This window comes from Chenopodium quinoa, unplaced genomic scaffold (genome assembly GCF_001683475.1).
Source record: "Chenopodium quinoa cultivar QQ74 unplaced genomic scaffold, ASM168347v1, whole genome shotgun sequence".
NCBI classification, from domain to species: domain Eukaryota; kingdom Viridiplantae; phylum Streptophyta; class Magnoliopsida; order Caryophyllales; family Amaranthaceae; genus Chenopodium; species Chenopodium quinoa.
This window is the reverse complement of record NW_018743572.1, coordinates 254,109-272,176: the sequence shown is the minus strand read 5'-3', so window position 1 is coordinate 272,176 and position 18,068 is coordinate 254,109. Positions and strand designations below refer to the sequence as shown.

The 18,068-nt window shown below is 39.1% G+C and overlaps 1 protein-coding gene across 1 annotated transcript; it reads right to left on the bottom strand.

The window, feature by feature from the left end:
* Nucleotides 1–6,612: 6,612 nt before the first annotated feature.
* On the bottom strand, nt 6,613–7,705 carry LOC110681644. Its single transcript, XM_021857793.1, has 2 exons — nt 7,694–7,705; nt 6,613–7,254 (listed from the first exon to the last, which is right to left on the bottom strand). The coding sequence occupies exons 1-2, from the start codon at nt 7,703–7,705 to the stop codon at nt 6,613–6,615; spliced, it is 654 nt and encodes a 217-aa protein (XP_021713485.1).
* Nucleotides 7,706–18,068: the final 10,363 nt, after the last annotated feature.

Sequence of the window (18,068 nt, the reverse complement as noted above, 5' to 3'; positions counted from 1 at the left end):
TTGACAATGCTCTAAATCTACCATTATATATGCATGCATTCAACTTTATTCCTAGTTTGTTCATTTAAACAAAGCCTTGAGGGATTTTCAGAATGCACATGTGGGGCTCACAAGCCTCTCAAAGACTACAATGATTATAGTCAAGAAATCCCTTAAGTCTATTGAAATATTCACAAAAAGGCTCATTGTTATATTGAGGAAAAGATAGACATGCCATTTTTATACAAAGCAAACAAAAATCAAATCAAAGAAAAGTATATACAAAGACCTAGACTCAAGCAATCAAAAACACTCAAACATAGACACCGTTCCCCGGCAACGGCGCCATTTTGACGAGGGGTGGAACTAGGTCGTTGAAACTAATCCTCCCTCAGACAAACTAAATTTATAAACACTTAACAATCCTATATACTAGTATAGAGGCAAGTCAAGGGTCGAACCCAAAGGAACGGTATTGTTCAAGCGCTCTCAATTATGCGCCTAAGCTAGGTCGAAGACAAAGATAAGGAGAGAACACTAACAACTAACAAACAAAGAAACCAAACCAATAAAGCACTAGGAACCGGATCAACAAGCAATCATGACAATTGTAGCAACTCGGAAATACATGCAAGTCAATAATTGTGAAGACTAATGTCAAGCTCAATCAAAAGAGTCAACAAGCTATCTCCTAGAGGTCAAACTAGCGCCAACTACGAGAGACTCTAACTAGGAGCATCACTAATCAAGCTCAATCGACAATTGCAATTCCTAAATCAATGGTCCGTATCATTAGAAACTACAATGCAATCTAGCATAATTCTCAATGCCTAATCGAATTACACACATGCAAACTTCCATTAATCACTTTAATCTTAACAATGAATCAACACAATCCCCAAATTAAGCACAATCAATCAATCATACAAGTTTCACCGAATTCCTAGCAAACAACTACTCTAACATCATCATCAAATCAACTAACAACTAAAGAAATCAAGAATCAACAAAATATGGAGAACAATTACACTAATTAACAATCAAACATCAAAATCAAACCAAACAAATATGAAATCAAGCAAAGCTATAAAATGAGATAGAGTTTAGAAATGCTCATTGATAATAGAGAAGATCTCCAACAGAATTGTCTCCATTGAATCTTCAATCTCTCAGTCACGATTGAAATTCCTCACTTTCTCTCTCTAAAATCTACTCCTAAACTAACCCTAAAACTAGAGAGAAAAGCTCTCAACTAAGCTAAAAGTATGATTTAAATCTAAAATGAAACTTCCTCTATAACTTTCCCCAAAAATCGGGTTAAAAAAGGTATTTATAGAGGCGCGAAAACAAAAACCGAGTAAACAAATACCCAAGAAGGCGCACCCGCGCTGCAAGGAAGGCGTGCCCACGCTGAAGGGGTGGCGCGCCCGCGCCAGTGCCTTGCGCGCCCTCGCATCTATGGGTTTCTTCGATCTTCTTGCGGCTTCGTGCATTCGCTAAGGTCTTCGAATGAACGCGCAATCATGATGATGATGAACACTAAGTGAGACAGTCCCAAAATCACATGATTGTGGGTTCAACACCCCATATTAATGAGAGCACGGCTTAAGAGCGCAAGAGCTATAACTTGGAGAATCCACTTCCTTGAATCTTGAGCTTTCCAATTGCCATGAGCTTGCTCTAAAAGCTTCCTCCACCTTAGCAAATCACCAATATCAAGACCCGAACCTCGTATAATACCTACAACCACAAAAATAGAGCAAACAAAGGAGAAAAGACTAGAAAAACCATTGAAATGCACAAAAGCTACAAAATAAGAGAGGAAAGGTAAGTCTAAGACCAAAAGCATAAAACTAAGCATTTATTAAGCATGAAAGCCATGAAAAGAGGAAGAAAACAACCTAAATGCTCATCAGATGGGCGCAATTTATGACACCCATCAGATAGACATTTGCGGCTAATGATGTCTGAGGAGCTCCCTGTGTCAATCAAGATGCAACCAACCAACTGGTTGGCCACTTTACATTCTATGACTACAGGGTAATCATGCGGCCAACGGAATTTGCTTCTGTCTTTTTCGGTGATGATGACTTCGGGGAAGGCGGATGTGCTGGCCGCCTGTCCCTCATCAACGTATTGGACCATCTTTCTCAAATTGTCCTTGTTGCCCCGGATGGTTGAGCCACCTCCGGCGAATCTGCCTGCTATTGTATAGACCGGATCTTCATCTGTTTTGGAGCAGATAGCAGGCTGGGGAGTCTTTTTGCTTGACTTCCCCAAATTCAATTTTAAAGTCACTTTGGACTTCACATAGGATTTTAGCGCTCCTTTGTCGGCCAGACGATCAAGCGTTTACTTGAGGCTGAAGTAGTCGTTCGTGTCATGGCTGATATCCTCGTGATAATGACAGTGCTTGTTCTTCTTCCGATTTTCAGCGGAACCCTTCATAGGAGTCGGCTTCTCTAGAGTCAGTCGATACTTTATCTCCAAGAGGATGGAGTAGTTGTTCTTGCAAAACTCGTACCTTGGAACGTACGGCTTCCACTCTTTCTTTCTCTTGTAAACCGACTAATCAGAGTTATTAATCGCCCAGATCTGTTTTTTCTTTTTGCTCTCTTCTGGTTTTAGAGACGGCTGAGCAGGCCGACTCTCCTTCTGTCGGTCAGACTTTTTGGAGTCTGACTGCTTATTGGAGGGGCAGATCTGGTCGTCTGCCTCCATCAGGGTTCCTTGGAGGGTAAAGATTTTCTTGCGGATGAGTTCGAACTTGAAAGTCGACCCATCCTTCAGACCTTTGAAAAAGTCTGTATAAGCCACTTCGTCAGACAGTCCTTGGATCTGGATTCTCACCAGATTGAACTGCCTCACGTATGATCGCAGCCCCTCTCTATCTCCCTGCTTCACATGCCCTAGATCAAGGCTCATTTTCTTTGCAGGGATGTTTATAGAGAAGTTAGAAGCAAACAAGAATGTAGGATTACCGTCTTAAAGCTGTTAATACAACCAGCCGGCAAATTGCCGAACCACTGCTGGGCTATGCCCTTTACGGTGGCTGGAAAGCATCGACACCAGGCGACATTATCCAACCCTTGTAGGTACATGAGGTGGGTGAATGCCAAGAGGTGGTCTTCTTGGTTGGAGGTACCATCATAGGTACCAACCATTATATTTTTAACCTTGACCGGCTGTTCGGCCTCGGCTATTTCCCTGGAGATTGCAGAGGGTTGTTCCCCAAGGTTTTTAGCCAAAGCTTCCAGTTCAAAGCCTTGTAGTTGTATGCCGCCTATCCTCCGAAGAAGGCAGGCTGGATGTAGGGCAAAGCAGGCGGTCGGTATAATGATTGTGTCATATACTGCGCCGAGTTGATTACATGGGCCCAGGCTGTACGAGGGGGATGCTTGATAGAGTCTTCGGTACTGAAGGAGAATTCTTCACAGAGTTATTCTGAAAGCTATCATGATAAGTCGACGTAGAAGCCGACTCTGACAGCTGCTGGGTCCTTAGCTGGTCCATGTACTGACGAGCATCAGGAAAGGATTTTTTGCTACCATCCGACTGTACATGCCGGATGGCTTTTTTGTCACCTGTAGACACCCATTTGTGTCTCCCCAAAACCAAACCCGGTGATGAGTACCTTTCACATTGAATCGTAATCGAATGAAGCGAAAGTGTGGAAAGTCTAGTGTTGCGGATAGTTTTAATTTCTTTTCTCTTCTCTTTGTTTGTGAAAACCTATTTTAAGAAAACACCCAATCCAGTTTGGTTGTTCCATGATATGGGTCCAATAGTAGTGTAGTTGGATATATAGGGCTTGAAAAGAGCTTTCCAACCATATATTATAAGCCCAATTCCGATGAATATTGAGGAAGTTATGGCCAAATTACTAAACTGGGCCCGGTTTGATCCTTATATGCGGCCCAATGATCTAGGGGAGGGCCTAATATGGATTTATCATTCCTAATGCAATTAGATTTTGTTATTAATCATGTTAGTATCATGCCTAGGATCTTGCTATTATTATGCTTTAACATGATTTATGATTATAATTGTTATAATTATTATTATTGTTATGATTGTTGATTATTTATTATGTTGCTTGATGATATATTTATTGTTATTGCTTGATCACACCTTCTATGCATGTTTAAAGGGAATTAGTACTTGTAATCACGCTCAATAAGATAATTAATAATCTTGTTTAGGGTTAATATGATTATAATTCAAGTGATTGCCAATAATAGAGGTTTAGGGTTAAACCTATTGATTTCATGTTAGTCAGAAAGCGCACATGAATACGATCAGAATAAAGTAGTGGCCTATTATTAGGGAAGGTTCAATCTCTTTTAGGTTGGATTTGTACCTTCATCCCTAAACTACCAGTCATGGTTCCAGACTTATTGGAGTTGACGATCTCCTGGATCGTTAAGGGGTATAACCTTCACCTCGTGGACGGTTTACAAGTTCCTAAAACTTGTTGGCGACTCTTTTGCTCTATCTTCTTTCCCTTTGGACGCCACCGTACTTTAGTGTATGATCACAGTGGGGTTCAAGCTAGGGGTAATGCTTGAAATATTCCCTACATCACCGTTTCTGGGAAACGGAGCCTTGAAAGGTCGAACTGGGGTCGAGCCTTTTCCTTTGGAGCAGGATGAGGAGTCGGCTGTCGGTCCTGGACCGACTTTTACTTTCCAGCTTGAGTTGGCTTGGTGGCTGACTGTTCCTTTCTAGGAGTAGCTGACCGCTTGTTGATTAGACCCTTAATTTCACCCTTGAGGTTGCTCATGAACTTCATGAGCTCATCGCGGTTGACTGGGGCTGATCCTGCGCCTGGGAGGGATTAGCCGGCTGCCCTGAGAGCTTACTCGATTGTCCAGGGGGCCTGCTAGGATCCGCCTGGTTAGCGTTGTGCTCCCGTCTGTCTTTGGGACGGAGGCGCTTAGAGATGAGTGACCCATCTGGGGCCACAAAGGTTTCGAAGTCTCCATCGTCACCTGAGTCATGGTCCGTCTGGACCACTATTTCTTCCAGAGGCCGGTTGGTCTCTGGAGGTGGCATAGGTTGTTCTTGTGAAAGCATCTTAGAGGTACTCTCCCCACACACGACGCCAAATGTTTTGGATTTTTTTGTGTCCCTCGGGAGAGTTACAACTCAAAGATTGAATTCAGCAAGGACGCCTGTACCTGCAAAACAAACAGAGCACCGAATGGTTGGTGGTCCGCCTCCAAAGGTTAAGTTAGTACGGATTCAGAGTAAAACGTGCGAAAAATAAGTTATCTGCTTGGATTCCAAGCTCAGATGTTGTCTGTTTCTTGAGAGTGACAGATTAGTAACGATTAGAACTTACCCAAATAAATGGGGGAATATCCCTATTTATTGGGACCTTGGGAGGTGTGCCCTCCCTAGGGTTTGATGACCTAGGGATTAGGGCACGCCTTTTTTTAGGGGCCCCTTGAGATTTAGGCCTTGAAGGCCACCATTTCCAGGGGGCATATCTGAGTGTCACGCATTTGGAGGGTCCATTTGGACGCCTCCCAAAGGAACACATGTCGCTCTCTCATTGGTTCACTTTGGGGTATTAAATAACCCAAATCAGCATTGTTAATTTATTATTGTTGTTTGTAATTTATTTGCATTTTGATTTTACTAAAAGTTGGGGTTGTTTTTTGATTCAATTTGTAAATAATTTGATAAAGAGTTGGTCGTTCTAATTGACTTAAGAGCTTGATTTAATCTGGTTTGATGATAATCTGACATTGATTTTTTTTTAATTATTATTCCTACTGTATTTGCTTGGTCTCAATTAATCTTGTTCACTGTATATTTTACCTTTAAAAAAAATCAAAATTGCTATTAAAATACTAGCATTAAGCCATTAAAAGTGGTCGGATATTCGATATTCGAATTATTCAATCCGAAAACTTTCGGATATCGAATCTCGGATATCCAAAAGTTTTGGATCGGATACGGATATTGAATTTTGGAATTTTTGGATTCAGATATCCGATCCGAAATCCAAGTTCTGATCGGATATCCGTGATCACCCCAGATTTGAGGAAGGATTTTAGGTATTTACAGTGCATGAGATAGATTGTCATCAAGTTTTTTTAAATTCTGTTTTGTGGTGTTGGACTCCGTTATTTGTGCCACACGAAAGTTTCGATTTTAGTCAGCCACACAAGACACACACTATCATATAATCTGTGGGATTTGTAGTTCACTGCACGGTTCACATACTAGTCTAATGCATAGCAATTCCAACTGGAGAAAGAAAGATGCATTTTAACAAGACAAATTTTGATTTTAATAGTCTTTCCAATAAAAGCAAAAGAAGCCACAATAATTTTTTGTAAAAAATGTTGTATTAGTATAAGAAATACGTAGTATATTACGCCTGTTTCACATTTTTTGCAACTTTAAAAGGTGCACGGACTCATAGATAAAATTTGTTTGTGGGTGTAAGCTAAAGGAGAAAAATAAGAATGCAAATAATGTGCAACGTCCATTTTTGACAAAAGTTACAAAAAATAAGAAACGGAGGTAGTAAATACTACGTACCAGTGAAGCGTTATACTCCCTATCAATGCACAAGAAAGACTAGAAGAAGCTCTTAATTTATAGTTTAACTAAAAATTTTCAAAATCCCATTAGCTTTGAACTTAAATTGAGCAAGGGCTCCAGTGTACTTGGAGCAAACTTGCGAGCAAAAAGGTAACAGACAGTTGTGCTTTTAGAATTATACAAACATTTTTTCTTATAATTTCTGATATTCCGTATAAAACCTTCTGTAATATTCTCTCTTACAAAGGTTGTGGGATGTGGTCCTCCCAAAGACCAATCTACCCAAGTCAAGGTACGATTAGAGTTAAGCGGAGCATGGAATATGTTGAGGTATGTAGCAACGTAATGTTCATCAGGAAAGCAAGGTGGATGGCAGTATTTCCTAAACAGATCATAGTACTTGTAATCTGATATTATTTCAATACCCAAATCTCGTCTAATCTCGAACCACTGAGCCCCTTTTCTCCATTGTTCAACTGTGATGTTGGGTCTCATATGTCGATCATAGCGGCCCCTACCAAAACGGCTTGTATCATCATATGACTCCACAAAACTGTGTGCAGATTTAGTGAGATATTTGTAAACTGTTTGAAAATCGTAAACTGGGATACAACTTTCAGAGAGGAGCACAAAACGCTCATTTGAGAAGTCTAGGAGAGCATTGGCTAAAAGCCTTTTTTCTGCATCTGCTAGTGATACATCACCCCAGGAAACTTCCTGTATGTAAATTTAAATGAAATAATTTTATCATCTTTTTTTCAGAAACTGCAGTATTAAGACTTGAGAGGAAAAACTACTGAACATCAAAATTAATCAATATCTGTTGCATAGAAAAGAGGATAATTTGAACATAGTAATTTAATACAATGTTTCATTACCATTCTATCTTAGTCACCAATCTGCAGTGCAAGAAAACACTAACTCCAACAATGGAAGCGTATACTCAGTCCTGAATTAGTTGCTACCATACCATTTGAAAATGTCCAAGAAAAAAAAATGTCATTCTTTTAAAAAACGTTAAGGTTTTATGACCTTAATATCTTAAGATGCCATCAATTAATCAAACAGTGGGATGGAATCAAAACAACACAACCTTAATAAACATTACACAGAAATGTTGAGCTATGCCTTCTAGACCGTTGTAGACTTTTTATACCTCATGTCTCATAGATGAACTATTCAACAACAATAAAAACAAACCCTTACTCCAAGATAGATTATATACAACATATGATAACACTATATGTGTATCCTAGCATGAATAGCATGATTGATGATATACTAAACCAATTGTAAGTCCTGCATAACTGAGCTAAGCTAGATAACATACTTCATTCGTGTCTTTATAGTTGACACATTTATTTAGTCATGTTTGTCAATGCAATTAGAATATAATATCTTCAATTATGATTTAGTAAAAAAATAAAAAATAAATAAATTAAAGTCTAATAAGGCTCCATATGAATATTTTTTAAAAAAGGTATAAATTAAAGCATTAAAGTAAATAGTGCTCAAAGTCAAGATGTGTAGCTAAAAAAAAAAGAAAAGTTAGGAAAAATATAAGCACAACTCTATTAGTTAAGCAAAAATAAGTTAATTCGACAAAAATAAGTTAATCCGACAAAAATAAGTTAAGGAGAATAGACTCATAGATATTTCAATTCCATAACATTCCACTTGGATACTCGGTTTACTGCACCAAATGAATGATAAATTAGACAAACTCTTCGTTTTTTTTAACCAAGCAACATGATAGGGTCTACCATTTATCTAGATGCACACTTCCAAGTAATATAGGACTATAGGAGTACAACCTTGCAATAGCGAGCTAAGATGTGTGAGGAAAACAACTGCTACACTCAGAAAAGATACTGTCCAGGGACATCTCTAATGGAATGGTTGGAGCCAGGATCAGTCAACCAGATCCAGAGACTGAAAATCAAATTAATGAAATCATTATACCCTCAAATGAGCAGGTACAAGTGATCTGCACTTCTGCAGACACACTTATAAGGCCCTAGTTCATCTTCATCCAACAACCATTGAACCAGGAGTATCCTAGTATGTCACCAACAAAAAAATACAATGCGACTTCAGTTGTAGCCTGGTAGGAGACATCCATGACTAAACAAAGTTACCCAAACTTGTTGGTGACCTCTGCTGGTATTATACTTTTTTGTTCTTTATTACTAAAACAAACTATCTTTAGAGGATCTAAAAAAGAAAAAACTCAAAATCCTAGCAATTATATTTCACTAGCCAATATCTCATCAAAACAAATTATAGCTACTCAATCACCCTTAGAGAATGTTTGGTAAAAGTATAATTTTTGGGTTGGAAACAGATTTAACTAAACCAGTGTTTCGTTAAAAGGTTTAGGTAACAATTACCATTACCTAGGGCTAATGGTTTCCAGTTTTCCACCTAATAGTTACATCTCTAAAACTTTAGGTAACAATTACCCTTATCCTCCTCAAACAAAAAGAGAGGAAGTTATATTTAAGTGATTCTTTTCCATGGTTAAACCAAACATATAAAAAAGTCAAGGTTAAATTATTTTTTTCCCATCTCTTACTGTTGGGGAATTTGTGTATGAACAAGGGTCACAAAAATAGCAAACAAATTAGAACGGAAAATCTTCGAGACGTGAACGGATTCACTTTCCCAAAAGTATAATTCCGACCCTATACTACAACCGGGTTTTCACGGAAATTTACTTAGGAGATACAACGAAGAACAATTGTAATCACAAGTAGGATGATTACAATTCAATGTATAAAAGCTTTTGGATTTATGATGATGATAAATAAAATTGCAAAGGTTTTTAAGAAAATATTCACCAAACATTTTCTTAACTCTCTCCAACATATGTTCATAGAACATATATATATTCAAGCAAACCTCAGCCAAAAGCCACGAAAGTAACTGACAATTTTCCAAAGAAAACTGACAAAACCGTCACTCTTACTCTCCTCTCTGACACGCGCCCGATCGGGCCCGCTGCCGCCCGATCGGGCGGAAATCGACGTCAACTCCAGGCGTCTTCTCGCGCCCGATCGGGCGGCTGCCCCAAACTCCAGGAGATGACTTCCGTCAGTTTTGTTCCCTTCTCGCGCCCGATAGGGCGGCGGCTGCCCGATCGGGCGGCGAAGAATACAATTTCCAGACTACCCTCGCTCCCGATCGGGCGAGCACCACCACGATCGGGCGGCTGACCGAGCGATGTGCAGGGCAGCAAACCAGAGTTTGAGTTCTTCTTTATCAACCTTTAATCAAGATTAATTGCTTTAATATTCTTTATTAATTAAATTACAACACCTTTGCCTAAGTAATATAATTAATGAACATGGATTTGTCTAAATTCTCAAAATCACTCAACAATCCTCCCCTATTTTGAGAATTAAACTAGACACATTGCAAAAACATCATCATCACAAAACAATCTTATGCATAAATGAAAGTGTACATAGACTTGAACTCCCACTTAGTGCAATAAACAATTCAAGAATCCGTATCGATTTGGTATCGTAAAACGTTTGAACCAAAAGCAACACATTTGGAAACTTGAAGATATTACACACACAAGATTAAATACTTAAATACATATTAGCTTGACACTATAAGCCATGTGTCCATATCTATTCATAAGTACATCAAAGCTACACCCCTAATAGCTTCTTGAAGCGGCTAAACCTCGTACTTATATAGGTAGAGTTCCAACATGCTCCTGTAACAAAGCACTTTTATCAGGAATTCTATTAAGTTTAAAAACAACCTCTTTTCATCACAGAAAACCGGAACTTTACCTTGGATGAATATACAAGTTCCCAATCATCAATTAAGAGAATTAATCTCATTGAACTTAAGACCCAACGTCTTATTGGGCGTTAAGTGGAGATTCTCCTAATTGTGATTATTTAGGGTTCCAATCCTAAACCGATTGTCATCCTACTGGTAACATCTCTAGCCAATGCCTTTGTAAAACAGTCGGCGAGATTAAGATCCGTTCGAACATAATCAATAGTGATCACACTATCCTTGATAAGTCCTTGGATGTAACTATGCCGTACTCCAATGTGCCTTGACTTACCATTATAAACTTGGCTATAAGCCCTTGCCAAGGTAGCATTGTTATCACAATGTATCACTATTGGTGATATCGGTTTTGGCAACAAAGGAATCTCAAACATGAGATCCTTCAACCATTCGGCTTCTTTACCAGCCGAATGCAAAGCAATGAACTCCAATGTCATTGTGGAGTCCGCAATGCAAGTTTGTTTCTTTGAAGCCCATGAAATGGCACCTCCCCCATATCGGAAAACCCATCCACTTGTGGAGGAATGATCTTTGTTAGAGATCCAACTTGCATCTGAATACCCTTCTACAACCGAAGGATATCCACTATAAGACAAACCAAATTCCTTGGTTTTCTTCAAGTACTTCAACAAGCGTCGAACCGCTTGCCAATGTTGCATACTAGGCTTGCTAGTGTATTGACCAACTGCATAAGCAATATCAGGTCTAGTACTTGTCATGGCATACATCAAACAACCTATTACTCTAGCATATTCAAGTTGTGAAACCGCATAACCTTCATTAGGTATCAACTTTATGCTAAGATCCATAGGTGTTGAATAAAGAGAAGTAGTGTCTTCACTCACATTGAATTTCTTGAGCACTTTCTCAATGTAATGAGATTGTGACAAGATCAACTTTTCTTTTTCCCTCTTTATCCTTATGCCCAAGATGACATCCGCTTCCCCCATGTCTTTCATGGAAAACTTTGAACTAAGGAATGACTTTGTCTTTTCAACTTGTGACAAATCAGTTCCAAAAATCAACATGTCATCTACATATAGACAAATTATGACACCTTGACCATTGTCATCAAATTTGCTATAAATACACTTGTCTGAATTGTTCAACTTAAAACCATTAGACAACACAACCTCATCAAATTTTTGATGCCATTGCTTAGGTGCTTGCTTTAGCCCATACAAAGATTTAATCAACTTGCTAACCTTTTCTTCCTGACCTTCCACAACAAACCCTTCCGGTTATCGCATGTAAACTTCTTCCTCTAGATCTCCATTCAAGAATGTTGTCTTGATATCCATTTGAAGGATCACAAGATTGTGGATAGCCGCAAGTGCTATCAACAATCTTATAATTGAGATTCTAGCAACAAGTGCATATGTATCGAAATAATCGATACCAGGTTTTTGTGTAAAACCTTGTGCCACTAACCGGGCTTTGAACTTTTCAACCGTTCCATATAATCCTCAATTTCCAGATCCATTTACACCCAATTGGTTTACATTTTGGTGGTAAAGTAGCTAAAACCCAAGTATTGTTTCCCATGATGGATTCCATCTCATCATTAATAGCTTCCTTCCAAAATGGAGCATCACGAGACCTCATAGCCTCTTCATAGGTCAAAGGATCATCTTCCACATTAAAAATGTATGGAAATTGTGTTGAAACAGATTCCCTTGATCCTTCAACTAAGTACACATGAAAGTCCGGGCCAAAAGATTTTTCTTTCCTTGCCCTCTTACTTCTCCTAGGTTGTGATGATGATGTAGATGCCTCCTCTAAATGAGTTTGGTCATCCACCTCTTGATCAATGACAATTTGATCAATACTTTGAGCATTGGCACTTGGAGTTATGTCCTTTGGCCTAGGAATTGAAGAAAATCGATTTTCATCAAACAATGCATCCCTTGACTCAATGGTGGTGTGAACCGACCAAAATTCATTTTGTTCTATTACATAGAACCTATAAGATTTGCTATGATCCGCATATCCTATAAAAATGCATTCAACTCCTCTTTCACCTAACTTTTTACGTTTAGGTTCCGGCACTCTTACAATTGCCCTACAACCCCAAACTTTGAGATGACTCAAGTTTGGTTTCCTTTTATACCATAGCTCATATGGGGTTACATCTTTCCCTTCCATGGGAACACGATTTAACACGTAACAAGCCGTTAAAACGGCTTCACCCCAAAATCCATCACTTAAACCTGAATATGACAACATAGAATTTATCATTTCTTCTAGTGTCCTATTCTTCCTTTCCGCTACATCATTTTGTTGTGGTGTATATGTCGCGGTAGTTTCATGTACTAAACCTAAAGATTGGAAATAACTTGGGTCATAGTATTCACCTCCTTTATCAGTTCTTAGCTTTTTAATCTTTTCATTGGTTTGCAATTCTACTTCACTTTTGTAAATTTTAAATTTATCAAGGGCTTCATCTTTAGAGAATAACAAATAAATGTAACAAAACCTTGAATAATCATCAATAAAAGTTACCAAATATTTCTTATTCCCTAAAGAAGGTGTGTTGTGAAATTCACACAAGTCACTATGCACTAATTCAAGCAATGAATTATTTTTTTCAACAACTTGAGGAAATGGTTTCCTTGTGATTTTTGTTAACATGCATGTTCTACACTTCTCTATTCTTGGATCAAACACAGGTATCATATCATGCTTGGACATAAAATATAACTTATTTATAATTAACATGACCAAGTCGCAAATGCCATAGAGAAGAGTTATCATTAACAACATACACAACATCATTCAAAGTATTTGAAATACTTAATTTAAACATACCATTACACAAATAACCAAGTCCTACAAATTGACTTTCTTTAGACAAAATAAATTTATCTGACTCAAACACCATCTTAAAACCTAATCGATTCAAGATCGCACCGGATACAAGATTCCTCCTAAGTTCGGGAGTATACAACACATCTCTTAAAATAAGAGATTTTCCCGAACTAAAGACTAGCTCCACTTGTCCTTTGCCAAACACCTTAGCTGTAGAGTCATTGCCCATATAGAGAATTTCTCCATCATCAACCTCCAAGAAGGTCTTGAACTATGATTTATCCTTGCACACGTGCCTCGATGCTCCCGAATCGATATACCACGAACAATCAGCCTGTACACAATTGATTTCAGAAATCATACACATATAATTCATAAATGAATTAAATGAAATTTGTGCACAAGATTTACCTTGTTTGTCTTGGGATTGGCTAGCATTGCCATTCCCATCTTGAGCCTTCTTCTTGCTCATTCTTTTCTTCCAGATTGTGCAATCTTTCTTGAAGTGACCGGGTTTTCCACAAACCCAACAAGCACGTGACTTTGAACCATCACCGCTTAACTTAGGCTTCTTGCCTTTGTTTTTGTTTGAGTCATTACCCCTTTTTCTCACATTTTGTTTGGCATCCTCCACTACATTTACCGTAGTAGAACTAGGATTTCCATCCTTATTCCCCTCTTGCACCCGGATTTCTTCCTCAATCCGGATGTGAGAAGCCAAACTTTCAAGGTTAACATCATCCTTCTTATGCTTTAAACCACTTTTAAAGTCTTTCCAAGAAAAAGGTAATTTGTCTATTATAGATGACACTACAAAGGTCTCATCAAGAACTATGTTATGCTGTCTAAGACTTCCTAATATTCTTTGTATCTCATGAAATTGTTCCATAACAGGCCTACTATCAATAATTTTATAATTATTAAATTTACAAACAAGAAACTTTTTGCTAGAAGCATCTTCAGCCATATATTTAGCCTCTAAATAATCCCAAAGAGTTCATCAGACATACCATTGAGTATATGGCCACAACAAATGTAATTGTCATTCTCCCACTTGTTGCGTTTCCTCACTTCATCCATAGTTTCCTCCTCCTTTTCCTCGGGTTTCGGAGTAGCAAGAACATAAGCCACCCCAACTGTAGTCAAGAAGAAATGCATCTTCCTCTGCCACCTTCGGAAATCAACGCCCTCGAATTTGTCCAACTTTTGAATGTTGGCCATCAATTCCTTAACATTTGCCATCTTTGTCAACTATACTTTTGGGGAATTTGTGTATGAACAAGGGTCACAAAAATAGCAAACAAATTAGAACGGAAAATCTTCGAGGCGTGAACATAATCACTTTCCCAAAAGTATAATTCCGACCCTATATTACAACCGGGTTTTCACGGAAATTTACTTAGGAGATACAACGAAGAACAATTGTAATCACAAATAGGATGATTACAATTCAATGTATAAAAGCTTTTGGATTTATGATGATGATAAATAAAATTGCAAAGGTTTTTAAGAAAATATTCACCAATCATTTTCTTAACTCTCTCTAACATATGTTCATAGAACATATATATATATTCAAGCAAACCTCAGCCAAAAGCCACAAAAGTAACTGACAATTTTCCAAAGAAAACTGACAAAACCGTCACTCTTACTCTCCTCTCTGACACGCGCCCGATCGGGCCTGCTGCCGCCCGATCGGGCAAAAATCGACGTCAACTCCAGGCGTCTTCTCGCGCCCGATTGGGCCACCATGGCCCGATCGGGCGGCTGCCCCAAACTCCAGAGGATAACTTCCGTCAGTTTTGTTCCCTTCTTGCGCCCGATAGGGCGGCGATCGGGCGGCGAAGAATACAATTTCCAGACTACCCTTGCGCCCAATCGGGCGAGCACCACCACGATCGGGCGCCTGACTGGGCGATGTACAGCAAACCAGAGTTTGAGTTCTTCTTTATCAACCTTTAATCAAGTTTAATTGCTTTAATATTCTTTATTAATTAAATTACAACACCTTTGCCTAAGTAATATAATTAATGAACATGTATTTGTCTAAATTCTCAAAATCACTCAACACTTACTTGTTTCCTTTCTACTCCGTTTCCAATACTAATACCAAACGCCCCCTTAAAATACAATCCTTAATTGTGATCACGCTTCAATAGCCCGAGATAGGATTATTGTCTACCTAATCCTCCGTTACATTATCATTTAAGACAACTCTTTGGCTATCTAGAATTGCCATAATTCCCATAAATAGACACGAGGATTTACCCAATCTTAAAGATAAATTTATCATTGCACATTTCAAGCAACCAAAATTAATTAGTTATCAAACACAAGCTGATTACTTCATTCCTTAGCAAAGAAATTAATTGCAAAGACTAAATTTTTTCTTTTATCATTGAATTCCGATCCCCACAATAGATACTTGATAATTTATACAACCAATTACTTTGATCAAAGACTTTTGAACATCATCTATCTTAGTTATTAAAAATATTGACTAGGTCGGATCAAATCACTTTAAAACGTACCTTACTAGGAACTTGGCGGCCGAAAAAGACTGAACCAGAAGGCACATCAAACACAAATCCAGCTTGAGTGTGCACATAAATAGAAAAAAACCCATCATGTCCTGCAAAATACTTCTCCCACAAAGGCAACAATGGCAAAGGACCCCTTGTCAAGAACATAAAGGCAACTTTAGGTACCCTTTTAAAAGGGTACCCTACAACTTTAGGGACCAATGAAGCTCTCCATACCAACTCCTGATCAGATAGATCATGACTCAATTTCTTCGGATGAACTATTTTATCTAAGCTCAAACAATTAATATTCTCAATAGTTGTATCGCCGCCACGAACGGCGGTGTAGATCTTTGTATAATTCTCAAGGCTAATCGTTGACCGTTGTGAGCTTGAAACTAAACCAGTTGCAACACCAGCAATAAACACCATTAAACATACTACTAATCTTATTAAGTTGGTGGGTGCAAATTTCTTCAAGTACCCATTGTTTTGTTGTGCTGTTAACTTCTCTAATTCTACCTTTTCTGCTTTGTTATTTCTCAACATCTTTTTTCTTTTGTGGGAATTATTGTTCATTCCCAATCATGTTGGAGATAGATGCAGAGGGGACTAGGGGAGTAGAAGAATTTCTTTTTCTTTCTTTTTTTTTTTAATAAATATTTTTGGAAATTGGGTGGAATCTAAAGGGTTGAGCTGAAGGCGAAATTTCAGAAACATGTGGAGCGTGGTTTTTAAATTTAAACAAAAAAGGCATTAACAGTTAACAATTGTTTAAATGTGGGTCCCCCACACGTGTTAACATTTTCATAGTAGAAGTTTACTAAAGAAAAGTTGGCAATACTTTCATTTTGGTTCGCAATTATTGGTGCCATAGTAGCGTGAAATATTTTAATAGCAATTATTGTCGGCCGTCTAGTATGTTCCGCCCGCCTCGACCGGCTATACACTTTCATCAAGTGGAGGTGTTAATTCGGATAACTAGATGGAGTTTGAGTCAGGTCTATTCAAGTCGGATATGCTCAATTTAAAATTATTTTTTAAACAAAAAAACCGGTCAAGATATGTCGAGTCTGTTTAGGGTAAAAATACCCTAGACATGTGGACCAATGAGAGGAGGCCACGCGTCGAGTTCAGGATGGCCCAAGTGGCCCAATAACCTTTTGACACGTGTCCCCTTCAGATAAGCCTCTGAAATGGCGGTCTTCAAGGGCCCAAATCCCAAGAAGCGTCGTAATTCGGTGCAGCCCACCAAAACCTAGGTCAAATGATCTAGATAGAGGCACTCCTACCAATGACCTTATAAATAGGGAGATATTTCTCCATTTTGGGGACACATTCAATCATTTATTACACCTACTTTCTCTCTCATCAGAGAAACACCTGAGCTTGGAATCCAAGCAGATCCCCACCTAAATTTCCGTACTCTTTATTCTCTTTCAAGTTACTAACTTGATCGTCGGAGGCGGAGCTCCACCACCCGGAGTCTCCGTTGTTTTTGCAGGTACAACTCTATCGGACCAATCTTTGTGACGTAACTCTCTCGAGGGACAAAAACACCCAAAACATTTGGCGTCGTCTGTGGGGAGAGTACCTCAAGGATGGTTCAAGAGTCTGTACCGCCCCCTGAGCGTCCGGTAGACGAACCGGAAGTTTTTACTGACCAAGAGGATGATGATCCTCAGGTCGAAACTTATATAGCCAGTGATGGCTCTCTGATAACCAAGCGCGTCCGGCCCAGAGACACTCTGGAGCGGGGTGCCAGCCAGGCGGGTACAAACCGACCCCCTGGGCAGCCGGAATGGGAAATCCATATGGCCAGTGGATCAACTCTCGTCACTCGAGACGAAGTCATGAAATTCATGACAAGTTTCAAGGGTGAAATTAAAGATCTGATCACGAAGAGCCGGGCTGGCCCAAGCAGCAGTCAGTCGGCAAGAAAGACTCCTCTGGAGAAGGGGAAGTCAGTCAGAGATCGGCAACCAACTCCTCATCCAACATCCAAAGGAGAAGGCAACTGGAACCATTGATTGGTCCAAGATTCTTCTGCCCCAGAGGAATACCAACAATCCCCGCCGGACTCAACAGCCAGTAGGAAATAAAAAATCAACTCTTGACGCCCGGAAGATCATCACCCGCAAGAGGAATCAGCAGCTGTCTGAGTCAGCTTCTACATCAAGCTTTCCAAACAGCTACAATAATACATTTGTAGGGAATGTACCTTCCTTGCATGAGAGCCATACGGACGGTAATACTGTTCATTTTGGCTCTCAGATGATTGGGAATGCACCGTATGTACCACCTCTGGTCTACAGTCCGTATTCTCCCCATTTTATGTAGTCGGCCCTCTTCGGAGGTCAGGCGGCATACAACAATGTCTAGCCA